Below are 27,862 nucleotides of genomic sequence, written 5' to 3' on the forward strand. Positions count from 1 at the left end.
GATAAATACTCGTACCCTTAGAAATACTCGTTCGAGTCGGCTAAAATAAGCGTTTTAAGTGCAACCGCAGTACATGCAAAATGTCCGGTCAGGCCAAACTAGACTTGACAAATGGTAAACGCGCTGTACATGTCAAAACATCTACATTAACTCCACGCATTATCTTTAATTAACTGCTGAGTACTCAGGTTTACAGAGGTCGTCCTTGTGAATTTCTCATAGATTAAGCACCACATTTACGGCAAACAGCGAAAGACCATATTTACCCTACATTTGCTACTTGCTTTTTTCAGTTTCTAGAAAGAAACGAGTAGTCTAGCGTTAGCATGAAAGGAAATAATTTTTTTGCACTATTTACATCTATGAACTCAATTTTTTTGTCCAAGAGAACAAAAACGCGAATCTCACGTTAAATTGCTGTTTGCCGTAAACGTGGGGCTTAACCTCTCTTATCTTTCCAGGAAAGTCCAGTTCAGAAAGTCCTCTTTCTGTGTGTACTGTAAGGCTAAAAGCTTGAAGAGTCAACACAGGTGTCGATTCTTTTTGTTTGCGTAAAGATGGCGTGGAATACAACACTTGCCTCCCGGCCTTCACAGTTTCTGTTAATTCCCAGAACACAGTTCTGTATAGAACACGCACAGTTATTTACCATCCAACCTGAGATACGCCCCATTTGTATCGTTAAAGCAATTAATCTGCGAATACAAATATGAAATATATTTGAAAGGCCTCTTACGGCCTATAAACGGACCTTGTGAATGCAGATAACCACAAAACCCACAGAGAAACTAGTTTGACTACTTTTGTTTCGCAGCATCTCATGTTGTTGAGTTACGTGCGCAAGACTTCCTTAACGTGTAAACAAACCATGTGTTGCAATACAATTCAGATTTGAAACAGATCACAGCGCAAGAGGTTCGCGTCTTCAAAGTTTTATTCTCTTCTTCACCCTAGGATTACAAGTGTCTTACGAGAATGAAATTATCTTCGAGTTGCCTTGTATTTATTTCAAAATGGAATGCTTAATAGGTCAATACAGACTTGCTTTGAACCTCGTTATAAAAGCGAGGCTAAGTGCAAAGCTTTTGATATGAAAATTAGTTTCCATTCATAGCCGAAATCAAAACTAGTTTTCATATGGAAAGCTTTGCACTTAGTCTCGCTTTCAGATTGAGGTTCGAAGTAACACGGAAATGGCCTATTGTATTTAACAAGCTCTACTGTAGAACAAATCTCTCTATTCTGCAGAAGCAAGCTGAAATCAGCTGTTTGGGGTCCAGTGAATAAAATAATCTTCAATTTAACTTGTGCAAAAGTTTGTTTTCTTCAAAACATCTTCGAGTCAAAATTCCGATAGGAAAATGTAAATCGTTAGATCAGTGTATACGGATTGAACCCAAGTTTCTGTCGAAAACTATTTCAATTAAAGGTTACAGAAATGAGCTAAATCTATTTGAAGCTAATGAGTTGTTTAACAGACCCGACAGCTGAAGTCGCTTGTTCAGTTAAAAAAAAATTGTTCACAAAGATAGGTTGTCCAGCGTACGTCTGGCCATATACAAAGTTAAGTTTGTTACGAAATTGTTTGATTAAGATAAACTTTTCGACGCACTAAAATACTTTTATTAATTTTGCTCCCTTCACCAAAGGCAACTAGATATTTCTAGTTATAAGGAAAAACCCGAAATAATTGCTCAAATGTTTAATACAAATGTGCAAGATACTGCTTGAGCGAACAAGGTTATTTACTTTTGATTTCGGCCTTCGATTCTTATCTCTCATTGAAATTTCTCATAACGAATGAGTTTGACGCACAGGAACCAAATATTCCGATAATACTTGTAAAACAAGAGTATTTTTAACTGTTGCTCTTTGCAGACCTCGCTTCCAATAAATGCGGATAAATAGGTTTTTTTTTTCTGTTTTCTTTTTAACTTTTTTGGTCAAATAGATAAGATAATATAAGTAAAATACGAGATCCCAAAGTAGTAACCCAAGTGTTTAGTTTTGGTAACTCGATTTGTAAAAGATGTTTGACCATCCGTCATTTCATCATGAAGGTTGATTAAAACCTCTTTTTTAGCATTTAGCTGTGATTTGTAAATCTTTAGGTGAATTAGTTAAAAGACAAAAATTACTTTTTGGGAACTCACAAGCAGTGCTTTAGTTTGAGTTTCTAGCGCGCTCGGAAAAGTTTGTCATAAGAAAATTAGGATACTGTCATATCAAAAATCATCATTATCGCTTTGGCAGTTTAGAACTCTGCTCTTCCTCGAAATCTCGCTTTTTTTTCTCGGATAAATAGATTTTAACCTACACCGAACTTTTCTCAGAATATACCCTGAACTAGTAACAACGCATTCCGCCGAAAAGTGAAAGAGGCTTACCTCATAGACAAGAGTAAAACTTTATCACCAGGTGTTTCAATCGACAAAGGAACATTAACCCCCTGTATACAGCTATTTCAACTAACGATGTCGGATTTTAAGGCCTCGAGATGATACGACAGGGCCAAAAAACAATATGGGTAACTGTTTATCTTCTAATTTGGCTGTAACATCGCATTTTTTATTGCCACAGACAAAATACCATAAATATTCGTCACTGTGATTTGTTTTCCGCAGGAATGAGTCGTAGCCGAGTTAGGTAAATTTTTCAATAAATTACCAATGTCACCTTGTGGTCTTGTCACTTAAGCTTTCCGATAACGTTTACTGAAATAGCTGAGCATGTGTATGAACACAATCTGCATGATAAGCTCTTGTAAACAAATGATAAAAACATATCTACTCTAGTTAATTCTTATATTTACGTTCAAATTGAAATTCTTAGAGCCGTTATTTTCTCTTATTCTAACTTAGGCCCTGAAGAAGACAGTGGTACTTGTTGAAATATTGTCTGATTAAAATTGACTTCATACAGCTTAGTGTCAGCCCTGTAAATCAGGTTGTCCTACAAAACCTTTCTACTAATTGGTGGCCAAGTTCCTTTCTTTTCTTTTTTCTTAACTTTTACTTGACCTTAACGAACAATAAACCTGGCTCGTTTAGCCTAGTAACGATCTACGGTACACCATTACAAGATCTCATGATTAAAAAGGAACTTCAAAAAATACAATCATTTCAAATTATAAAAGTGTTTAACCTTCTTAAGAGTATATATACCGAACAATCTTTACAATCATTATAAACAAGAAGTTCCACCATAAAAGGGCAGGCATTTAAAATGCAACTTTAGACATCGTAACATGTGATATGTTTATGTAATGTCTTCAATGTTAGCAAAACGAATTGAAAGCAAATATCAATATGTTTGGACAGGCCCATTTGTCATGTTCAATTCTCAGGTAAATCTCGTTACAATCATTACAACAAAAGAATTTCTTCCATGTAACTTGATGGCTTTAAGAGCGCAAATTTCAACGTTTTCAAGTCGTAGAACGGTCCTGTTAAAATCAACAGAAGGCTACCTGATTGATCACTTTTAGCAAGAATGGCCTGGCCCTTTCATACTGAAATTTGTCGTGTGTAACCCATGTTAAACAAGGTTTAATGCAGTTGAGCTACCTTTTAAATAGATAACAAGTAGAATTTGGTTTTCTTTTTGAAATTTTGGTTTTATGTGCTCTGGGAGAATAAGGATAAGACAGTGACAAAAACTTGAGAAAATAAATTATAATACTTGCTTATAAGATAATACTACCTGCCAGGGATGTGAAAATGATTCACAATTATGGTTTGTTTACTACTCTTTAGCAGGTCATCTCTTGGTCAATTAAATCCTGGACGCTCTGCAACATAAAAAAAAAAAAGGAAACCTGTGAGACAATCTATTGAGAAACAAACTCTAGGACTAACGACCTATTTTATGACATGTGCTGTTACATTTTCGATTTGATTAAATCCAGTAGCATAATCAACTTGTTATTTCCTTCCAAAGAAATTCTGGCCAAGGAAAAAGTGAAGAAAGAGATTCACAGAGAAACTGATACCTATTTCAACTAATTGAGAAAACGAGGCGGGAAAAAGATTTCTTCTTTTGGTCATACAGGAAATGATTCTACGAATGAATTAAAAATTCTCTCTCACACATTTGGACATTTTATTTCCATCATTGGTCAAGCGCTTGGTAGTTAAGAAGTTCCTAAGACCAATGCTGTGACCTCGGTAAAATCCACGTACTCCGATGAGCTCATTGCTGACCCTGATTTAGTATTCGGGAGAATAAGAAGTTTAAAAGAATGTGGAATCAAACAGCCAAAAACAGTTTCTTCGCCCCCTAAGTCGTTTTAGCGAGAAATATTTTACATACGAGAGACACATAAAATTAGTTTCGAATTGTAAACAAAATTTAATACCTTTCTTTAATTCTTGCCATCAAATTTGAGCGTGACGTCACCACCAATCAGTACAAATGGAGCCCAGTGTCTCATGGAACAGAACTTCTCGGAGTCTCGCAGAGATTTCATAGCCTGGTGAAGGGCTATACTGGTGCTTTTTCCTTCTCTCAGCTGTTGATAGAAACTCTTCATGAACTCCATGGTAGCTTCGTCATCAATTGCCCAGAGAGCAACTAAAACAGAACGAGCCCCAGCGCACAAGAAGGCCCTTGCCAAACCCACCACACCTTCAGACTTAAAGACTTCCCCACGACCACTATGACAGCAACTTAACACCACAAGGCTCGCTCGGAGGTGGACCGCTTGTACATCTGAAATGTTCAGCATGAAATCCTTTTCCTCAGGGAATTCGGAAGTCCAACCGGGGTTTGGGGCCAAGGCAATTTCGCCAGTTTCCTTTCGCCCATGGGCAGCAATGTGGACCAAACCAACTGACATCATTCGTTTCAACACTTCCGCCTTGGTCGCCTCTTTTCCGGTAAGTGGTAGAGTCTTGAGAATTTCTCCTATCATTTCCACTTCCTTTTTGGCGTACGGTAACGGTGGTAAAGGTTTTGAAAGTTCTTTGACACATGGATCTCCCACCAACAAAGCGCCAGACTTACTGTGGAAGTCCTTGGGTGAACTTGTAATTAGCTTTAAACTCATGAGTGAAGGAACAGTGCGAATCCTAATATCTTCACTCAGTGCGGCCCACGGAGCCAAGCACAACGAACCATCTGGGACAATGACCAACTCGTCACTATGAAGCACATCTGAAATAGGACTAATAATTACATCATACAATGGCTGTAAGGCGTTGTTGGTGCAGTATGCTGATTCGCCTGTTGCATTGTTTTCTTCTCTGGTAGATGGGGGGTCACTACTGAGCTCATCTATTGTACGATTTTCACATCTAACACCAACACCAGCTCCAATCTTTTCAAAAGCTTTCTCCAGTAAAATAAGGACGGCGTCGTCAACTGCAGGCTGACCCTCTAGTTCCCCTTGTCGAAATACCACTTCATTGCTCCTTCCAAGGACCCAGATATTAATTCTGTTCTTCTCCGTTGCAAGAAAAACTGTTTGTGTGCCTGACGCTCGTGAGATATAGGAGATTGTGTCTCTAGCGTCACCTGAAGGTGGCGACAATCCTGTAAAGCCATATTGTATCATTAACATATCAATCAAAGCCTGTGCTCGTCCTTGCTCAGCAGCACACAAAGCCTCGTCATTCTTTCCTATTTTTAATAGACATCTCCAAAGAGCAGTGTAAGCGTTGTGATGGAGTTCGCGAAAGCTTCTTTTCCATGAATCTTCAGAGTGAAGAAGAGCCCTTATGGTATCAAGAAGTGTCACGCTTGACCTGTAACTATCTACGGCCTCACTGAAAACAGCCATAGATTGAAACACGCAACCTAAGGAATAATGTGAAGTTGCTTCTTCAACCTTACTGCCCACGTCCTTGGCAATCTGTAAATCTTTCTGATGGTACTGTATGGCTTGTAGTAAGTGACCAAGTGATCGATAGTCATTGCCGAGATTGATATAGGCAACCCCTTCTCCTGCACGGTCACCCACGTCTTTGGCAATCTGTAAATCTTTCTCATGGTACTGTATGGCTTGTTGGAAGTCATTAAGTGATTGATAAGCATTGCCGAGATTGCCATAGGCACGTCCTTCTCCTGCACGGCTACCCAGGTCTTTGGCAATCTGTAAATGTTTATGATGGTACTGTATGGCTTGTTGGAAGTTACCAAGTGATTGATAATCATTGCCGAGATTTCCATAGGCACGTCCTTCTTCCTCACGGACACCCAGGTCTTTGGCAATCTTTAAATCGTTCTGATGGTACTGTATGGCTTGTTGGAAGTCACCAAGTGAGTAATAAGCATTGCCGAGATTGCCATAGGCACGTCCTTCTCCTGCACGGTCACCCAGGTCTTTGGAAATCTGTAAATGTTTATGATGGTACTGTATGGCTTGTTGGAAGTCACCAAGTCCTTGATAATCATTGCCGAGATTGCCATAGCTACCTCCTTCTCCTGCACGGTCACCCAGGTCTTTGGCAATCTGTAAATTTTTCTGATGATACTTTATGGCTTGTTGGAAGTCACCAAGTGATATATAAGCATTACCGAGATTACAATAGGCACGTCCTTCTCCTGCACGGTCACCCAGGTCTTTGGTAATCTGTAAATATTTATGATGGTACTGTATGGCTTGTTGGAAGTCACCAAGTAAATGATAATCATTGCCGAGATTACCATAGGCAGCTCCTTCTCCTGCACGGTCACCCAGGTCTTTGGCAATCTGTAAACGTTTCTGATGGTACTGAATGGATTTTTGGATGTCCCCAAGTGATTGATAAGTATTGCCGAGATTGTTATAGGCACGTCCTTCTTCTGCACGGTCACCCAGATCTTTGGCAATCTGTAAATGTTTCTGATGGTACTGAAAGGCTTTTTGGAAGTCAGCAAGTGAGTGATAAGTATTGCCGAGATTGTTATAGGCACGTCCTTCTCCTGCACGGTCACCCAGGTCTTTGGCAATCTGTAAATGTTTCTGATGGTACTGCACGGCTTGTTGGAAGTCTCCAAGTGATTGATAAGCATTACCGAGATTTCCATAGGCATCTCCTTCTTCTGCACGGTCACCCAGGTCTTTGGCAATCTGTAATTGTTTATGATGGTACTGCACGGCTTGTTGGAAGTCTCCAAGTGATTGATAAGCATTACCGAGATTTCCATAGGCATCTCCTTCTTCTGCACGGTCACCCAGGTCTTTGGCAATCTGTAATTGTTTATGATGGTAATGTACGGCTAGTTGGAAGTCACCACGTAATTGATACGCAATGCCGAGAACGCCATAGGCACCTTCCTCTTTTTTCTTGTGGCCTAATTCCTGGGCAAGGCGAAGAACATTCTGGAGTTTCTCTAAAATGTTTCCTTGTTGTTCGGCCATTAGTACTAATTGGGTCCGGCGCCGTGTTATTCCTTTTTTAAGTAGAAAGGAAAAGTTTAGAGCGTTAAAAACTATGTGAAAATAAATGGTGAAGGAATGTGCCAATTATTGGAGAATGGGGATTCAAGAAGCAAAGGCCCAGAGTTAATCAAAGGCTCCTGTGAGCCAACTCGTGAATGCAGAAGTGAATAGTGGTAACCGTAAAGCGGTACTCGCATAAAACTACGATACAAGGATTCGTGAACGCCATTCCGCATTGCGAAATTCGTTATGTATATATATTAAATTAGACACGCTCCTCTGATTCCTTCCGATACGCTAAGCAAAGCAAAGGTGGACTTGTGCGGGTTTTTTTGGTGGTTTTGTGTTTGTTGCCAATCGACAAGAAAGCGTCCAGTGTTTCTTGCAAGAACCTCCGTATTTTTTTCCTTGCGTTGTGTTGTTGCCGAATGAAACTTTGCACATGTGAACGATTTTGGCTGCCTAGCACGTGACCTAAATCTTACTGGTTTCAGCATGATAATTTTCTTTTTCTACGTTTATACGACAGCTTTTGTCGCGTTTTATAACATCGGGTGAAGGTCTTAACCTTGCTAAAGTTGCTATTTTAACTTTATCCAAGTGAACGTAAATATAGAAATAAATCACGCGTTGCAATGCAAATTTTCAGTGTTTACATTTTTTCTTTGGAATCGATCTTATCGCTTAAACTGGACCCCCAATTAATTTTATTACGGCTTCTGTCTGGGCAAATTTCATCCGCTAGTTGCGAGGACATGTGTTTGTTTACACAAGATTACGCCGAGTTGTCACTTTTCATCAATAAAACTAGAGAAACACAAAAAGCTTTTCTAAATAAAAAATTCATTCAGATGGGTCTTTTTACTTGCCTAAGAAGCAAAGCGTATAAGTATCCGTCGCAACGCGACTTGCAAGTGATTTCAAGTGAATTTTGAAGCGAATTTATCGGAGCAGGTTTTTAAAACATTTTGGAAGATTTGTTCGCGAATGCCAAAAATCAGTCTATTATAATAGTATTTCAGTGCAAATTCACAATCAAACCTGTAATTATTTGTGTGTTGTATTTCTAGAAACACTGGAACATTACCAAGGAACCCCGGGGATTAAAAGTTGATTTGAGATCATTTAGTCGCCGTTGATTTCCGCTGTTGAAACTGTCAAGCATCCCTTAGATGCTCCTCTTTCGATTCACCGTTTCCAAGAGGTGTGTTTCCCTCCCGAAAACGCAAAACAGGCTAATTTCGACAAGCGCCAGAGTGAAATTCCGCTACATTACGATCACTCATTCACTGCGCATGCCTGAAAGTTAACAACCCATCAACCAATAGCCCTTTTCACGGTTGATTTTTCTCATTTGCATTACAATGTTATCTAACATAGATGCGAGGCAATTTCGGGCTAAAACTACAAAATAGCCCAAAATTGCCTCACATACATGCTAGATTTCATTGTAATTCAAATGAGCAGAGTTAACCGTGAAAAGGGCTATTGAAAACCCTATCATCGCTATAACTCGTTCATTGCGCAGGCGCGCATTCACGAGTTAAAAAGGAAAATGTAAATAAAGAAAATTGTTGAAGCAAAGAACTGTGAATATTAAGGTTAACCTTATAAAATCTCGACGTTTCGACGTCATCATGACGCCATTACCAAGAGAAGGATAATTATTCACATATTGCGAGAAGATCTTTCAAAGTAAAAAAATTAACATAACGTTACTTTTTTACGTTAAAAGGTATTCTCGCAATATTTGAATAATTATCCTTCTCTTAATATTGGCGTCATCAACACGTCGAAACGTCGTGATTTTGTAAGTTTATCCTTTAAATTTACAGTTTAAATGTAAGAGAAGGCAGAATTGGATATCCAACGAGGGAATTCACAGGTGTGGGCATCGTTTACCTTGTTTCCTTTTTTCGACACCACATGCTTTTGTGTTTATATTAAGGACGTGTGCATGTTTTAGGGAGAATAATTTTTTTTTAAAAGAAATCATTTTAAGAAATGAGTGTTTCATCGAATGATGTCTGTTATTCTAGATAAAGTTTATTGTAATTCTCATCGAGGTAGGTAAGGTAAGAGAAACAACGTAAAAAAATGGGGCTAACAACAACAACAAAATGATATCAGAACAGTAGTAATAGTTACAAAAAAATGCTTTTAAATGCAGAAGACTGACTTGCCTATGATAAGGAAGTGCGACGGTCAATGGGATGATAAAGTTCTTGTGGTTTTTTTTTCAGACTGAAGGTCTCATGCAAAGAGATGTTTTTCAGCCACACCTCCCGATAGATTTATCAGCTCACAGATCCGTTTTTAAATATGGTGTTTTGAAAGCAGCAGCGTGGTATGGAAGAAAATACAAGTTCCAGTCCAATGATTACGAGGGAGGTGTGGGGAGTAAGAATGGCAAACGATCGTCGAGGGTCGAGAAGAAGGGTTCTTGTCTGTGGACAGCAAGAGCATTTTGAAGATAAAAAATTTTCATCATCAGAAGCGAGTATCTGTGGGCCTCGCTGCTTTGAAGCATCAAGGACCATCAAAGTGCAAGTTATGAAGTAGTTCTTCTCCTAGCTGAAGAATTGGACTTCAACTTAGACCACAAAGTTAAATTTTTCAAGAAGAAACTTTTAAAGGAGTCAAACATTTAGTGTGGTGCACACAACAGAGCAGGGCTACAAATCATACTATAAAGCTATGTCTATGTGTTTACCAAAGAGAAAATAATTTCCTATGTTCTGAGAGAAAATAACGCGCGCATAGGTTATAGAAAATCAGCTTGTACTGGGACTGCATTGAGCTGCTCAAGACCTCCACGTGCACCATTATAGTAAAACTGTCTTCTATAGCAAAAATTCAAAAGAAAGCACTTCATTCAATTGAGTGGCCACGCCGAGACACAAAATTTACAAAGGACTTCGTTCAAGCCTGAAGTAGACATTTAATCCACCATTGTGCGATCGTTTAACATTTTATGAATGAATAGAGACCAACGTTGTGCTTTTCTCCTAAAAAACTCTAGAAGGCTGCTAAATGTTTGAAAATATTATTTTCTACTTGGCGGTAACTTGTTATTTTGTCCCCACTTAAGATGTCTTCAAATGATTCAGTCACGTTTGAATGCTTGGGAACTAGACCGTTTTCCTGCTTTTTCGGTTTTATGCAAAAAACGAGTGTTTTCAGTGCTCAGGCTTCTTTCTTCTTTTCACTAAAAAAAATATTTCCTTACCTCTTAATATTTGATAGGTCCAATTTTTTGCTAAATCACCTTAGACGCTGTAAACTGTTTTAAAGGTGACCATGTTGGAAGTACAAAACAATAAAAATATATTTGTATTAAAATAAATTTATTTTCTAAACTGTCTCACTATTCCAATATGCCCGCGTGAAAGACTGCTGTTGACTGTTTCAGCCTTTAATCAATAGCTAACGGTATGTTCAACTGACTAGCTAATACAAAAAGCCTAAGCAATATATTCGCGGTACAAGCCACTGACAACGCACATGGAATCACAACTATGTAACGTTATCTAAATACCGTAACATTGACAGAATGCCGGATAAGCTGTACCACTCTTATTCATGAACACGGAAGCTGAGAATTTGAATGTGAAGGCACTTTGGATAGCTGAAAATAAGAGAGAAAGCAACAAACAAGGCCGTAATTTGCCTTCAGCGCACTGACAAAAGTAGCTTTTCTGACTTTCTCAAGTCCTACCTATCATTATGAACACTAGGAATTTCAAGAGGAATGCTGTATCTACAATTGTAGCCAAAAAAGATGATTTTTTACGAAATTTAGGAACTATCCCTTAACATTCGAAAATTAAGAACAAACTGACTTCTTTAGTAGGGAACATGTGGCCGGCACGAAGGTTTAACATATGGGCTATCCATTAGAGATTTTAAATTTATAGGACCTCTATGTAAACCACTCTTGTGATGGAGCATCCTATTAAAAGCTTGTTATTATTATTAAATTTTGAGTTGAAAGTGCGTTCAAATATGGTGCGTCTTTGCTTAGTGAGCCGCTGTTTGAAGGATACGACCGCATAACAATGGCTGTCAGATACCTGTCCAATCATTGATTGCAACATCACCCAACATTGTTGGACGATGTTGTACAGTGTTGAGCGAGATGGCCAAACGAATGTAACATGTTTGATGCAACACTTGGGCTAATGTAAACATAGTATTAACAAAAGGAAAGTAACAAAAACACGGATAAAATATAAATATAGTTGTCACTTACCTCTAGTGACTGATTCAGCAGGGAACACTCCTGCTCCTTCTGCACCGGGGAACATAGCACCTCCAGGGAATCCCTTTACATCCCCAGGGAAGCTGCTGACGATCTTTTCCTGTAAAGTAAGCGTGGCCTTGGTCTTAATCATAGCATGTGAGTGAGTTAGTGAGTTAGTGAGTGAGTGAGTGAGTGAGTGAGTGAGTGAGTGAGTGAGTGAGTGAGTGAGTGAGTGAGTGAGTGAGTGAGTGAGTGAGTGAGTGAGTGAGTGGATGGATGGATGCATGCATGCATGCATGAATAAATGAACGAACGAACGAACGAACGAACGAACGAACGAACGAACGAACGAATGAATGAATGAATGAAAGAACGAACGAACGAACGAACAAACAAATGAATGAATGATTGAGATGGAAGGATGGATGGATCAGGATGGATGGATGGATTAATGAATCGATCAATGAACGTGTTGGAAACGAGTAGGAACTGGAAGTAGTCAAATCCGCACGTGATCATTATGTAATCAGATTTCTCGGATAGATTCTTGTTTTTGAAGTGTGACTCTCGAAGGAACTCTGGAACTATTACTTCTAAATGTAGCAGAATTCATCTTGTACGTCGGAAATAGCGGAATTCTTTCTCAAGGAATGTTATCATGTAATCTTCGAGTTTATCAAGGATTAAAGAGTTTGGTCAGATACAACATTTTGGTGCCGAGACCCAGGAGTGAAAGCAAGGAGAACAGAGCGCGTGTTTTGTGACCTTCGCCATGTCGGATGTCAAAAAGAAAATTCTGGAGCGCTCAGGGTTCAGAGTTCACGTTCGTAAAGTTATGAACGATGTCAAGGAGTTACTCAACAAAGGTGATGTGGAAAGCGTCCGACTGAAGCTGAAATCGCAAAAGATTAACCTGGAAAAACATCAGAAGGAAATTGCATCGCTTGATCAAGAAGTTGCAGAATTATTGCAAGCCGACGCAATCGAAAAGGAAATCCTGGAGCGCTGCGAGTTCAACACGTCGCTGCAAGAAACGATCTTATTGATAACCTCATGTTTGTCGTCTCCTAAGCAGGAAGCGAATGATGTCGAAGAAACGGTGACATTGCCATCGGCGAGTCCGCAAGGATCTCTCCCGGCTCAAAATGGCGCGAAGGGCACAAACAAGGCAAAGCTACCGAAGCTCACGTTACCTAAGTTTACAGGGGATGCTACAAAATGGACAACATTTTGGGACAGCTTTTCATCCGCAATTCACACGAGTGAGGATCTGAATGAAGTCGACCAATTTCAGTATTTGAAATCATTACTGGAGGGCGCTGCAGCCGAAACCATTTCTGGTTTACCTCTCACAAGCTCAAATTATAACCATGCGGTCAATCTCCTGAACAAGCGGTTCGGAAGCAAACAAGTTATCATCTCTAAACACATTGAGATATTAATGCAGCTACCAAAAGTGAGTGATACTGGTGATCTTAAACAATTGCGGCAATTGTTGGACAAAACAGAGTCGGCTGTTCGAAGTTTGCAAGGAATTGGAATTTCTATTGACACGTACGGAACATTCCTAACCCCAGTGATCATGGCGAAAATTCCTCAAGAGTTGCGTTTGATTTTGAGTCGTGGTATGAGCGACGAGTGGGACCTCGACACATTAATAAAGTCGTTTGCAGAGGAGTTACAGATACGAGAAAGGTGTGCTCTGGGTCCAGTGACAGATCAGTCGAAAATGAGAGAAAAACGAGAGTTTGGATATGGATTACGGTTCGGTCAAAACAAGAGACCCCCCACGTCCTCGACACTTGTTTCATGCAACGACAGGCCTTAACAACATAAGGAAATGTGGTGTACTTTCTGCAGTGGACCGCACCCTCGGCAAGATGCGCTGTTGTTACGGAGCCAGAAGCGAAGAAAAGAATTCTTCGCCAAAAGGGGTGGTGTTTTGGTCGTTTGAGGAGTGGTCATGTGAGCCGAGATTGCCAAGCGAGATGTCATCGTTGTGGCGGGAAATATCATGTATCGCTATGCGGCGTGCAAAACTTTTCACCACAGTTCACGCAAGCAAGAGGAACCAATCAGGAACAAACTGTGAGTACAAATTTGTATTTCACTCAAGATGTTAAGAATAATTCTGTTTTGCTGCAAACTGCCAGAGCGAGGGTCGGAAATCCTAATGGAGAAAATTCTTGCCATGTGAGGGTTTTATTTGATTCATGTTCTCAAAGGTCTTACATAAGTACACGGTTGAGGAGCAAGTTAGGCCTGCCCTCATTTTGAAGTGAAACTGTTCTGATTAAAACGTTTGGAAACAATGAAGCCTCGTTGAAGAAATGTGACATTGTTCAATTTGCACGGGAATGCCAAGATCAGTTGAAAGTGTTTGTCAATGCTTATGAAGTTGAACTGATTTGTGGACCCATAGCCAACCAGACCATTGAGATTGCACAGCAAAGTTACCGTCATCTACAAGGCTTACCCCTTGCTGACTATTCCCGTGGCGATGAAGATCTTGCAGTAGATATTATGATTGGTGCTGATTATTACTGGTCCATTGTCCAGAACCATGTGGTACGGGGGGAGTCGCATGGACCTGTAGCGGTTCGTACAAGGCTGGGTTATGTTTTGAGTGGTCCTATTAACATAGCAGGTGCATTGCAGAGCTCATCAAGTGTTAACATGTCGCACGTTATGAAGACAGAGTGTCAAGTAGTTGAAGAAGACTTAAAGTCAGTTGATGTCTCTCTGAAAGAAGAACTGAACAAGTTCTGGGACTATGATACTGTGGGAGTGAAGAATAGAGAAGAAGAATTTTATGAAGATTATCTTGCCAAAGTAAAGTTCAATGGTAGCCGTTATGAAGTTTTTCTTCCCTTTAAGGAAGAACATCCTACAATTCTAGACAACTACTTGGTAGCACAGAAACGCCTTAGCTCTTCATTAGCAAGATTGAAGTCCACGCCTGACATACTACAACAATATGATGATGTCATTAAGAATCAACTGAACTCTGGTTTTGTAGAATTGGTTGACAAGAGTCGTGATCAAGAAGTCATACCAGGAACTGTGCATTACATTCCTCATAAGGAAGTCGTGAAGGAAGACAGAACCACTAACAAACTACGAGTAGTGTATGATGCTAGTGCTAAATCTCAGAATGAACCAGGTCTGAATGACTGTCTGCTCCCTGTCTGCTCCCTCACTTAAGTAGTAAATGACTACACAACATATTGGCGACGAGGATGAACTCGTAACTGCAGAACCAGAAGACAATCCAGGACAGCCAGAACCGGTAGACAATTCCGGACAGCCAAATTCGGTAACTGACCAGCCAGAACCGGCAGAAAATCCACACGAAATGGAACGGTCGTTGCCCGCACCCAAGGCGTTCAACATTGACGCAAGCGACCTGTACAGTGAGTGGAAACACTGGTTGAGTGCATTTGACATTTATGCCATTTCCTCAGACCTGAAAAAGAAGGACGATGCGGTTCAGAGAGCTACGATGCTGCACTGCCTTGGCCCCGCAGTACAACGCATCTTCAATACGCTCCCTGGAGATCACAAGACCTTTGAAGAGGTGAAAACTGCCCTGAGTGGACACTTTGCACCAAAACGAAACGTGGTGGCAGAACGCTACAAGTTCAGATCGCGAGCACAAAAGACAGACGAGTCGATCGACACGTATCTGACGAGCCTCAGAGAGCCAGTCAAATCCTGCGACTTCGGCACTCTCGAGGAGGAGATGATACGGGACCAAATTGTGGAGAAATGTTCCTCTCGTACCTTGAAGCAGAAACTTCTCCAGCAGGACGACCTGGACCTCGCAAAGACCATCAAAATTGCGCGAAGTGCAGAGACGGCGGTACAAGAAACACTATTGCTGTCACAAGGAACCAAGGAAAACCCAATCCAAATTGACCACGTGCACGCCTCTCGCAGATTTCCAGCGAACCTGTACTCTCTATGAACAATGTTGACAGTTCCATTACAGTACAAATTAATGGACAAAGGACCAAAATGATCGTCGACACCGGTTGTAAGTACAACATAATATCTTCACAATTGTATAAATCACAATTTAAGAACTATGAACTGAGTCGAACTCAAAAACGCTTTACTGCGTATGGACAGAAAGAACCGCTTAAATGAAATGGTTATTTTAACGCTACCATTAGGGCAGGCGACAAAACTATTAGTACAAAGGTTTATGTAATAGAGAGTAACGCAGAAGCATTACTAGGACGAGACTCTAGTTTCAAGTTAGAAATCACTTCACGCGAGGTCATCAAAGCATTGAGTGATATATTTGCTAGATTTGGGTTTCCAGAAGAAATCATTTCTGACAACGGAAAACAGTTTGTAGGCGAAGAATTCGAAGTGTTCCTTAAATCGTGCGGGATCAAGCACATTCGTGTGTCACCGTACTATGCGCGAAGCAACGGAAAGTTAGAGAGATTTCATCGATATCTTAAGAAAAATTTCCGAGCGGCGATCTCCGAAGGTAAGTCCTGGCAAGAGGAGTTACCTAAAATTCTCATGCTCTACCGAGCAACTCCGCATCCAGTTAGTGGAAAGTCGCCTTCCATGCTGTTGTTCAATCACGAAATTCGTACGAAAGTACCGCACATTGAGTCTCTCTCAAATACAGCAGCATCGGCAATAGATCACGAGCATCGGTCCAAATGCAATTTGTATCAAGCTCGTTTGAAGGAATATCCCGACGCTAAGCAACATGCAGCTCCGCACAATTTCAAGGTTGGTGACATCGTGCATTGTGCGAACATGAAGCCGAACAAATTAGACTCGAAATTCTCGTTGGCTAAGCACGTAATCATTGAGACCAAAGCGAGAGATACGTTCAGTCTAGTCAACGTCGACACGGGCACTACGCTAGTTCGTAATGCAAAGTACTTAAAGCATGCGCCTAGTGAGTATGTTACTGATCTTGTTGAACAAGAAGTTGGTACTGAAACTAAAGAGTCCAAAGACTCTACTGAGTCCGGTGCGACAGCTTCTGACGCTTGTGACAACACTAAGCCTTCTGGTCATGTTGACAAGCAAGCCACTCAGAACGAGGACGTCGTTACCACTGAGTCAGGACGAGTAGTTAAGTCAACCAAAGATCATGATAATTTCGTATATTATTGATTCCGTGATTTAAGAATTCTCTAGTTGTATTCTTTGCTCATTCCTTGAACATTGCCCGGGAAGGATGTAGTGTATTGATTACTATAGTAACAAGGACATGTGTTACTGTTACCTAATGTGAAACTACTGCATGCTACAGCATGATGTGAAAGTACTGTTACTGAGTTGAAGTAGAATAATGATTGTACTCCAATATAGATAATTGCTTAGTGAATAAAGAGGATTACATAGAAAGCAATGGAAGAGTGTGTGTCTCCTCACTTAAGTAGTAAATGACCACACGACACCAGCCTTAACACCATTGATCTTTGACATTCTCCTACGATTTCGTCTCCACAGAGTTGCATTGATTGGTGACTTGGAGAAAGCATTTTTAAATGTTGAAGTGGATCCTGAACAGAGGAATTTTGTTGTGGATAAATGACATCAGTTCCTCGAATCCGGAAGTCATTATCCTTAGATTTACACGGCTTATGTTTGGCCTTGTCTGTTCACCGTTCATTTTGAATGTAACCCTGCGAAATCACTTAAACAAGTATGAGAACATTGATCCAGACTTTGTGAACACTGTTGTCAGAGCTTTGTACGTGGATGACTTTGCATCTGGAAAGGATTCGGTAAAGGACTGCTTCGAATTTTACGAAAAATTGAAGTTGCGATTCAGAGAAGGAGGTTTCAACATGCGAAAATGGGCATCGAACAGCGAAGAGCTAAATCAGTTGATTGAGAAGGAGGAAGCTAACCTGTCATCATCAACTCAGCCACCTTCGGAAAGCAGTCCTTCTTTGACAAAGTCTAGTGTTCTCAATGAAGACCTCATCAAAGTGATGGGAGTTCCATGGGATAGGAAAGAAGACAGCTTCAAGTTTGATCTTACAACCTTTGCTACACAAGCATTGGATGGAACACTGACAAAGCGGAAATTGTTGAGCATCACTGCTCAATTTTATGATCCATTAGGCTTGCTGTCACCAGTTATATTGCGCTTGAAGTATATGTTTCAAGAGATATGTCAGCTCAAGTTTCGCTGGGATGAGACCCTGCCAGAAGAACTCTGTTTAAAGTGGAAGGAAGTAGCAGAAGACATGTTGAGAGCTAGTTTCAGTGATCAGTGTACCTTGCTGTGTCCTAGCTGGGATAGAAGCAGAAGATGTCAAGTCTATTCAACTACACGGTTTTGCAGACGCGAGCAAGATTGCTTATGGTGCAAACATCTACATTCGGGTGACAACCTCTAATGTCAGCTATTCGCAGCTGTTAGCCTCTAAAACTAGGGTGGCACCCTTGAAGGGAGTGACAATTCCTACATTGGAATTGATGGTAGCATTGACTCTAGCAAACCTGATGACAGCTGTGTACAAGGCAATGGCTTGTACCATCAGGATTGATGCTGTGTTCAATTGGATTGATTCTCAGATTGAATGGTGGTGGATTAATGGAGAGTCAAAACAATTCAAGCAGTTTGTGCAGAATCGAGTAACAAAGATTCGAAGTCTCTGGAGTAAAGAACATTGGGGATATTGCCCTTCTGAACTTAACCCAAGTGACATTGCCTCGCGAGGAGCCAAGAGTTCCGTTCTTGTTTCCAATGATCTATGGTGGAAAGGAGCACCATTTCTAGAGAAGGAGAAGGATCAATGGCTAAGCCCACCTAATTGTCCTGTTGGTGAAGGCACCGTCTCAGAAGAAACTACAAAGAAATTGAAGAAAGAAGATGCAGATGGAATCTCACAAGTAATGACCGTATTGGTCCAAGCCCCTGAAGACATCTCTGAAGTCGTCCAACCAGAGAGATTTAGCAGTCTCAGCAAGCTTATCAGAGTAACCGCCCTTGTATTGAAGTTCATCAGACGGATTAAAAGAGTTCCAGAAATGAATTCAAATGTTAGTTCGCAGAAAATGAATGCCGCAAAATTCTCTGGTACAAGGACGTTCAAGGGAAACTTGATGAAAGGGAGAGATCAAGTTCGACTTGGGAACAGTTAGGAGTCTTTAAAGATGACGATGGAGTATTGCGATGCGAAGGAAGGATTTAGAATTCCTCACTTCCATACTCAGCCAAGTTTCCAATCCTGTTACCGAGAAAGCAGCACTTCACAAGATTAGTAATTACACAAAGTCATGAAAACGTGAAACACAATGGGGTTAGAGAAACTCTCACTACTGAAACTCGTTCACAGTTCTGGATAACCAACGGACGGCAAGCTGTCAAGGATGTACTCTCCAAGTGCATTACATGTAAGAAGATACAAGGGAGAGCTTTCAGTAGCCCACCTCCTCCACCATTACCTTCATTTCGAGTCTCAGATGATCTGGCCTTCTCCAACGTTGGTGTAGACTTTGCTGGCCCCCTTTATGTTAAGAATATCTACCAGTCCAAGGGAGACATGTTCAAGTGTTACATTGCTCTATTTACATGTGCAAGTACCAGAGCTGTGCACCTTGAACTCACACCGGATTTGACCGCCAAGTCATTTCTAAGAGTGCTCAAACGTTTCTTTGGAAGACGAGGGATACCCAACCTGTTCATCTCAGATAACGGGAAAACTTTCAAAGATTCAGAAGTTCAGAAGTTCGTTCTTAACAAGAACATTGACTGGAATAACAATGTGCCCACTGCGAGCTAGTGGGGTGGGTTTTTTGAAATCTGCGTCAAACTTGTGAAAAGGTGTCTGAAGAAAGTACTGGGAAATGCAAAGCTTACTTATGAAGAACTTGAATCAGCCCTGATTGAAACTGAAGGAGTGTTAAATTCCAGGCCGTTAACCTATGTGTACAATGAGTTGTCAGAAGCTCCACTAACACCTTCTCATCTCGTAATTGGTCGACGTCTCTTGGAGCAACCTTCTGCTACCAGTGTACCTCTGAGCACTCTAGCCCGACGGGAACGATATTTGGAGAGTCTCCTCACCCACTTCAGAAATCGTTGGAGGAAAGAATACCTGACTGGCATCAGAGAGTATCAGAAACTTAAGGGAGAACCGAGAAGAACGATCCAAATTGGTGACCTTGTGCACATATATGCAGACAAAACACCTAGACAGCAGTGGAGAATGGGGAAAGTAGAGAAGCTGTTGCGAGGAAGAGACAACGTTGTTCGCTCCCCCGAAGTGGCGACGGTAGACAAATCTCTACGCAGGATTTGCATCAAGCGTCCAATTCAGAAGCTCTATCCTCTTGAAGTTAATGTGTTTGATGAAGGAGCAGCTGATATGGGAGCTGTCCAGTGTCACAGAGCAAGGAACATTTGTGTAGTCAGAGATGAAGATATTCCAGTTCTGGTTACTGCATCTTAACTTTCAGATCTAAAACTTTGAACATTGGACTGAGTTTAAAGAGTTATCTTTACAGTTTCGCCTTATGATTGACTCCGTCAATCAGGGGGGAGTGTGTTGGAAACGAGTAGGAACTGGAACTAGTCAAATTCGCACGTGATCATTATGTAATCAGATTTCTCGGATAGATTCTTGTTTTTGAAGTGTGACTCTCGAAAGAACTCTGGAACTATTACTTCTAAATGTAGCGGAATTTATCTTGTACGTCGGAAATAGCGGGATTCTTTCTCAAGGAATGTTATCATGTAATCTTCGAGTTTATCAAGGATTAAAGAGTTTGGTCAGATACAACATTTTGAACGAACGAACTAATGAATGAATGAATGAATGAATGAATGAATGAATGAATGAATGAATGAATGAATGAATGAATGAATGAATGAATGAATGAATGAATGAATGAATGAATGAATGGATGGATGGATGGATGGATGGATGGATGGATGGATGGATGGATGGATGGATGGATGGATGGATGGATGGATGGATGGATGGATGGATGGATGGATGGATGGATGGATGGATGGATGGATGGATGGATGGATGGATGGATGGATGGATGGATGAATGGATGGATGGATGAATGAATGAATGAAGGAATGAATGAAGGAATGAATGACTGGACGAATATAAATATTGTTTATTACAGTGGCTCTTCTCTCTGTTTCTACTCTCCTACCCAGACCTCACTGCAGGTTTGTAAATCTGTCCCTTCCTGACCGTGGGAAATTTGGGTATGAAATTACTCTGTCTCCTGATCGAATTGTAGTTTTAAAATTTGAGCTTTATGTAGAGAGGAAAACCGGAGCTAACAGCTCTTGCCAAAACATCATTCTAAATCATTCAGATATGAAAGCAGATACGGATATTTATATGTATATTTAAAGACCCTGGCCTGAAAAGTGGTATGAAAAAAAATACCTTTATAATTTGTAATTCTTTTTTGTTAGTCAAAACCTACGAGTCAATTTCTCTTTACCCAAACTTTCCTAATTTAAATACCTGTGGTTTATTGATAGACTTCTTCAAATCCAGTAAAGCTTTGTTTTGCTTGTTGATCTGTGTTTACAGCAAAGTTAAGATAATTCGCTCAACAAACCAAATAAAGCAAGGCGACCAAGCCATAATTTTAATACGAATAGATCTTGAATTCAGTTTTGAGGTTCAAATATCATTGACCGATTTGCCTAGAGTATCTTAAGTTCCCTAGAATATCTTCAGTTGCACTTTTGGTGGTAGTTATTGCGAGGAATTAAAGGATACTGTCAATCCCCTGTCACACCATTTGATGGCTTCTTCGCGTCGACCCAGCTTTTCACAAGCACTTGCTCCTGCAAAATATTAAAGTTTTTACAAAAATTTTAAAAACTTCCAAGCGTTAACTGTACATGCTATGTTTGGTTTGTCCCGCAATCTAATTGGTCACGTAATCAAAGTAGGTCTAAAATTGATCGGCACATTACTGGGAGGCTCATAGCCTGGGATCGAGAGCAGACGCCTTTTCCGACTTTAGTTTTACCCATTGCGAGAAGAGGTCTATGTCATTTGGGGGATTAGGGATTGGGATTCAGTACTTTTGGAACATTGCCGCAGTTAATTGTGATTTTATTAGAAAGCTTTGCGTTGGTTTAGCTTTTCAACTGAAGATCTAAAAAGCACTATCACTAACTGGACCTATCCGTGACTCAGAGGTCTTCCTGATCAACGGCTGCATTCCCCCATCTGGCGGATCAAGTGAGTGTTGAAGTTGGATTCTTGATCGTTACCTCTTTTCCTTGACACTGGCTCTTTTCCTGTTCTCAACGGATAGGGTTCAATGCCTGATCTGCTGTCTCTTAGTATTATAATTTGGAGCCAGGGCTTCAAACTTGTAGCCACAAATGTTGTAGGGTGCATGAAAGGGATTTCTTTAGTGAGTCTTTGGAGCGTTTTCTCTTTGCTCCATTGTCCAGCTTACGAGAAGAAAGTTGAAGAGATTCCCCATCCGCACAACATGATGAAACAGTTGTCCGCGATGCATGTGATCTCTGTAGACTGCAGTACCTCGACAAACTACAGTTATCTGACCAGATAATACTTCTCACCTCTTGCAATGGCTTTAATGTAAGTTGGTTGTAAGTCAATGGCAGCTTTTGCATCATCTATTGCCTCTTGGTATTTTCCTTAAAACAAGAAATAGAAGTTTCATAAACGAATACGAGTGTGTTTAAAACGACGTAGACGACCGTTTCTTTCTTTCTTTGGTGCCCTGGCATCTGGCATTACTGTAACTTCAAAACCAACAGCACAAGTAAAGACTAGCTAAAGGCTGGGACTTGGAACGAGTACTGTGATGATGGGAAAAATTAAAAAATGAACAAGATGGCGATTTTGTTTTTAACAGGAGAAATTGCGACGAAAACCTCTTACCCTGATAGAAATTTGCTGTTGCTCTGTTGCTGTACAGTTTGGCATTCAGTTCGTCATCTTTGCATTTCACGTTTATTCCTTCAGTGTAAAAGTTCACAGCATTGTAATAGTCGCGTTTACGGTAGCTCTCATTACCATCTTCCTTGTAAACCTCCGCTATCGCTAATTAAAACAAAACGATTCAGTTGATGAAGATAACTTGGTTTGTAAAGGAGAAACTTTGCTAACGTCATGGATTACATTTTGCCTCAGTAAAATATATATCTGGTTATCAAACAACAAGCAACTGGCACAAATAGACGCCTACATAAATTAACAAATACCACGCCACTCTTGGTAATGAATGTTATATAAGTGTTACATGTTGAATATTCTGAGAGATTTTAGTTTTTAAAAAAGCAAAGAATGTATAGCTACGAGGCAAGGGCTGCCACCCAGCCATACATTCTTTGTAAAATCTTGATACTTTTAACGCTTGTTCCCAAAAACTAATAACATGCCAACTTCTGGAAAATACTAAGTTTGTTAAGCTCTTCAGATTTAAATAGACCATTTATCTGTGGCTAGTCTTGTCGTTTCTGCTATTGTTTGCTAATGAGGCTTAAAATGTGGCCAAAACTCCCCTATACTAGGATAAAGCAGCAACATACTATCACCGTCTTTATTAAGTCAGTAAGGCCGGTGAGACATCATGACACTAACTGGTTGCATATAGTACGACGTAACATTATCAAAACCGTCCGTAATAAACCCAATTCCTCCTATTAACTAGAGCAGGCAATTCCTCAATTCTCTCAGGGATAATCGATAATCGAAAAAGTAGCCTTTTGCGAGGAGACGAGCCCATCTGCTTTCGTGTATTCTCGCGGCATCGGGAGTTTTTCGCATGCGCTCGCGTATTTTGGTCGCTCTTCTATCCCTGGTCTGAGAAATAAAACATACAGAACACGAAGAGTTTCGTCATGAGTGGGCCTTAATTCAAGCTTTAATTACTTTTTAGTCTTCAATTGAAAAGCGTTGCTTGTAGAACGATTCACACTGCAGTGACTAAATTACGCTGACAAACTGATACGCTATAAAGGAAGTTCAGAGCAAAACGTTCACAATGTTACATAACTAGAAATAGTGGAAAACAAATAAAGTATACTGCACCTTAAGATAAAAAAACCAACACAAGGCACGTTTATTGTTCATATTCTACTGTCCTGAAAACCTTTTACTGCTTTTGTCAGTTACTCTATTTTGAACTTGTAACATGGCAAACGTTTTTTTTTTTCTCACCTCTAAAAGTGTCATTATCAAAACCAAGTTTTTCTTCTTCAGAATCAAGTTGTGTGACGTCACTCTCATTTTTGGCTTCCTCTGCACTCCCCGCCATGAATGACGGGAAATGGCAAACGTAACTCAGTCCAAGTTCTCCCTAAGATAAAAAACAACTGTAAATCATTATATGATAATTACTTCTAATATCACAAAGGATTGTTTCATTTGATCACACCCGAGAACAAAAAACAAAAAATCAAAAGACAAAACAAAAGAGATGTTTGATGGAAATCAGACTTCGTTTAACATCGTGGCCAAACGAGTGCAACATGTGGATTCAACATGCTGCATCCGTTTGGCCAACCTTAAAGCCCCTAAGATGTATGGCATGTAAAAGTTACATGCAAAACCTGGCATATTCTCAGCATCTCCTACACGAGCTAACTTTTCTCAGACTATTATTTAGGCTACCCATTTCGTTTCGTTATTAAATCAATTTTGGAAGTCGGCAAGGGTCAATGAACAAAGATTGTTGGCAAACGTAGAATTATCATTCACTGCAAACTAATTTTTGTCTAAATTACTTTCAGTGTAGTAAGTGCCAGGGCACCTCCTTTCTTGGGGTGTTTAAGCTAAATATTATTTGAAAAAAAATCGATCCTACAAAAAAGACGAAAATTTTACAAATGAAAATAAAAGTTGTTATTCCCTAGGATCATCTTCATAAATGAGCTAGTGTTGTTGATGATGATGATGATGATGATGATGATGATGATGATGATGAGCATGTGGATTCCACCATTGCGTCTCTGAAATAAGTTTTACTTCATAATTAGTATTCTGAATGAAACGTCCCTGAGTAGCAATTTTGAGTCAAAAAGCAAATTACTTTAGTTATTACTTCTGTTGTGGAAACTCCAATATCAACGCCCAAACCTACAGGAGAATGTGAAGAAACGTACGATTTATTAGACTGTGAGTGATGAACATCAAGCCCTTAAGAAACTGCGATCTAACAAAGGCATGTTTCCATAGCATTGGTAGTGATCGATTACGTTATCGTAGGATTTGCTTTAGGCCAATAAATTCCGTTTTCATTGGTTTCATAGTTAAAGTAGACTTGAGAAGAATCTTAAACGCCTTGTTTGTTTTTAAATATCAATAAACACAATCAATACACAACTGTCTCCGCCTTACAAACATGAATTTAACTAATGTTATTTTATTGTAGTTATTAGTTACATCTCGAAACTCGACCAAACGTAATAACCAAGAGAGTCCCAGTATGCAGCACTATTGCCAAGGGTTGGTTTACAGATTCAGAATTTTCAATCAGTACCCACATAACTATAAATTACAATCAAACCTGTATTATTAAGTGACTGCTTTATGGTCCACAAGCGAAAAAAAAAGATAAAACGCCATTTTATGTCACATTTGGTATTGGTAACTTAATGTACAGGCAATGCATTAACCGCTTAAAAAAAAATCACTTATTCGGCTAATAAACGGCAACAATAAAATAGTCTGAAACGGAGAACATGGTATAAATACAGACTAATAACGTTAAGATCCTACAGTCAGTATTGTAGGTCGTATAGTCCTTAGAGTCGCCCCTCCAAAGCGATTGGCCCGAGAAGAAAACTAATTAGATGTTGTACACTTAATGTATGGTCCCCAGGGAAAAAGTTAGTTTTGTTTTCCCGAGAGTCCTGATGTTTCCCGAGAGGAAGTCGAGGGAAACACCAGGACTCGAGGGAAAACAAAACTAACTAGTTTCCCGAGGGACCATACATTAAGTGTTTTGTTGTACATTTAGATTTTCCCTTCAACAATCATAGCAAAACAAACAAACAAACAAACAACTGAGAGGGCAACAACTGCAGGATTGTATCCCGCTCGGGATACATTTGTATTTGATCCGGGGCGCGTGACCAAGAATCAACCAATCACGGTGCTCGTTTTGTTGAGTGAAGGTCTAGGTGTATAACAACAGTATTTGTTGTATAGGTTTCCTTCGTTTGATATCGTAAAGTAATTTGTTTAAATATGACTTTGCTCAATGCAAAAGAAAGTTCCTGTCAGTCTTGATGGTTGGTTTTTTAAATTCGGCATTGCTGAGATAAATTAAAAAATGCTATCCGCCTCTGTTGCAAAGAATAAGTTAAGGCTATATTCATCAAGTTTATGCGTCAATACGGCCGAAGTGCCTGTAGTTAACACGTGATAATACCTAGGTCTAAATTATTTATTACTGACCGTTCCGGTTGTGACGGAATCCTTCCAAGATCCAAGGCAAACTATGCCTGCTTTTGTAAGAGGAAAGATTCTTCAGCCTGAAAAAAATCTCACACGAAATAAAAATAATCGTTCTTTGTTTAAACTATCGCCCATATATTAAACATGTATAAATGTATTGTTATATTAAGATATCCCAGCTCAAGTTTCATTAGTTGTCTTCGGAAGGACTGTCTAAAAGCACAAATCGCTTCATTATTTACATCTATATCACTCATATCAAAGCCCAAGTAGAGTGGATAAAATGATGCCGTTATTTCATTCAGAAAGTACATGTCCTTTCACATTAACCGCTTCCCAAAAACGCTTGCTAAGAATGCGGTGCACTACAAAGTCTACAACAAGAACCATTACAGAATTGTATTCATAACCTTGACTTCATCTTATTACTGATCACTCGTTTATACCGGATTACAGGAAAAATCCAGGAAACCAAGATCGGCAGTTTCGCTGTGAAAGCGAAAACAAATGCGAAAGAAGTTATATTCGAATATTGTCACGCGATGGAGCGATGTACCGCGATACCCTACACGACTGTTACCAATAAGCGCTTAACGACGAGCGATCTGAAAAGATACTAAACGATGTTTCGGAAAATGGTTTCCATAAGACAAGAAGTCGTCTTAAAGCAGAGACTTGACAAGGATTGTAAGGCGACCGTACAAGAAAAAAGGAAACAGCGGAGCAAGTTTCAAATCTATACATGTCCAATAAACGCCATCATATTGACTGTGAATCCTGTAGATAACGACTTTCACTGTTCTCTCAACATTAACTTTCACCATTTTACTTTACCAGTTACTCAAACTAAAAAAATAAAATAGAAAATAAAAAAAAAGTTACTCAAACTTCGCCGTTTCAACTGAAAATGAGGCAAACAAAAGGAATGATTCCGAAAGCGAAAGCGTATGAATAAGGAAGTGGTTTCCAGATCTTTCTTTGTAATAAAATAATTGTCACGCGATCCACCGACTAAGCCTATCACTAGAAACTGCACGAAAAGATTATCGTTTTTCCCAGAATCTATCTATATTTAGGGAACACAGATTTTGTTCGGTTGGTGATCGAGGCATTGAAGTATACCAAGAACACAGGATTCACTTACGTTTAATCGAAAGCGAAATACGAGTACATGAATAATTATCTGGTATCTGAGATGCCCGTGCGAGGTTTCGTAATGTTTTCTAAAAACAAAATCGCCTCATTGTATACTGTGCATAGATTTAATGTCCTAGTCAAGAATTTAAGTTGTTGAAACAGCGTCGTCATTTAAACGAGAAAGTAAACGTGTTGTCAAGTAATCGCCAAAGTGAGAGAGTAATATCAGCAATTCTGAATCGCCGGCCATCATTCGCCGTCGATGGCGACCGATTTCAAAACCTTTAAGCCAAGATTAAATGAGTGTTTTCAATAAACAAACAATAATTTTCGATCGTTGATTTTATAAAGATCGTAGAGGGAATACATCAGAAACTGCCGAAACAGGAAAGTCTTAAAATTACGCATGCAAAAGAAACACAATTTGCAGACAACTGAACTTCGTATAATCAAGCTTGACTTCACTATATTTTGAGAACGTTAACTTTCAACTTATTACTTACCACTTGATCAAAGGGTCGCTTCAAATAAAACCAGCAACCAAAAGCGCAGAATACCATAGACAGCGGATTAAACAAAGCCGGCGAAAGTGTAAATGGGAATGCCGTAGGCCGACTAAGCAGGTTGAGAAAAGATAACATCGGCCTAAGGGAGGCGACGTCATCGGATTATTCTTCGGAGCAGTCACGATCCGAGATCCGATTA

The 27,862-nt window shown here is 39.9% G+C and overlaps 2 protein-coding genes across 3 annotated transcripts in view; both read right to left on the reverse strand.

Annotated features, from left to right (window-relative positions):
• Positions 1-916: 916 nt before the first annotated feature.
• Positions 917-27,772, reverse strand: LOC146450203 (uncharacterized). Of its 2 annotated transcripts, XM_085100629.1 has the most exons (11): positions 27,661-27,772; positions 26,021-26,097; positions 24,651-24,697; positions 23,780-23,918; positions 22,499-22,660; positions 22,174-22,251; positions 21,353-21,420; positions 21,092-21,148; positions 11,616-11,724; positions 4,358-7,374; positions 917-3,790 (listed from the first exon to the last, which is right to left on the reverse strand). In XM_085100629.1, the coding sequence occupies exons 4-10, from the start codon at positions 23,874-23,876 to the stop codon at positions 4,364-4,366; spliced, it is 3,582 nt and encodes a 1,193-aa protein (XP_084956755.1). In that variant the 5' UTR covers positions 23,877-23,918; positions 24,651-24,697; positions 26,021-26,097; positions 27,661-27,772; the 3' UTR covers positions 917-3,790; positions 4,358-4,363. The 2 variants fall into 2 exon arrangements, with proteins under 2 accessions (XP_084956755.1, XP_084956754.1); XM_085100628.1 differs by lacking the exon at positions 24,651-24,697.
• LOC146450202 (uncharacterized) overlaps positions 917-27,862 on the reverse strand; it is a 187,519-nt gene continuing 160,573 nt past the window's right edge. The window contains exon 9 of the mRNA XM_085100623.1: positions 917-3,790. The gene's annotated coding sequence lies outside the window, so the exon portion shown is untranslated. The remainder of the gene's footprint in view (positions 3,791-27,862) is intronic.

This window comes from Pavona decussata, unplaced genomic scaffold (assembly GCF_977016875.1).
Source record: "Pavona decussata unplaced genomic scaffold, jaPavDecu1.1 SCAFFOLD_481, whole genome shotgun sequence".
Taxonomy (NCBI): domain Eukaryota; kingdom Metazoa; phylum Cnidaria; class Anthozoa; order Scleractinia; family Agariciidae; genus Pavona; species Pavona decussata.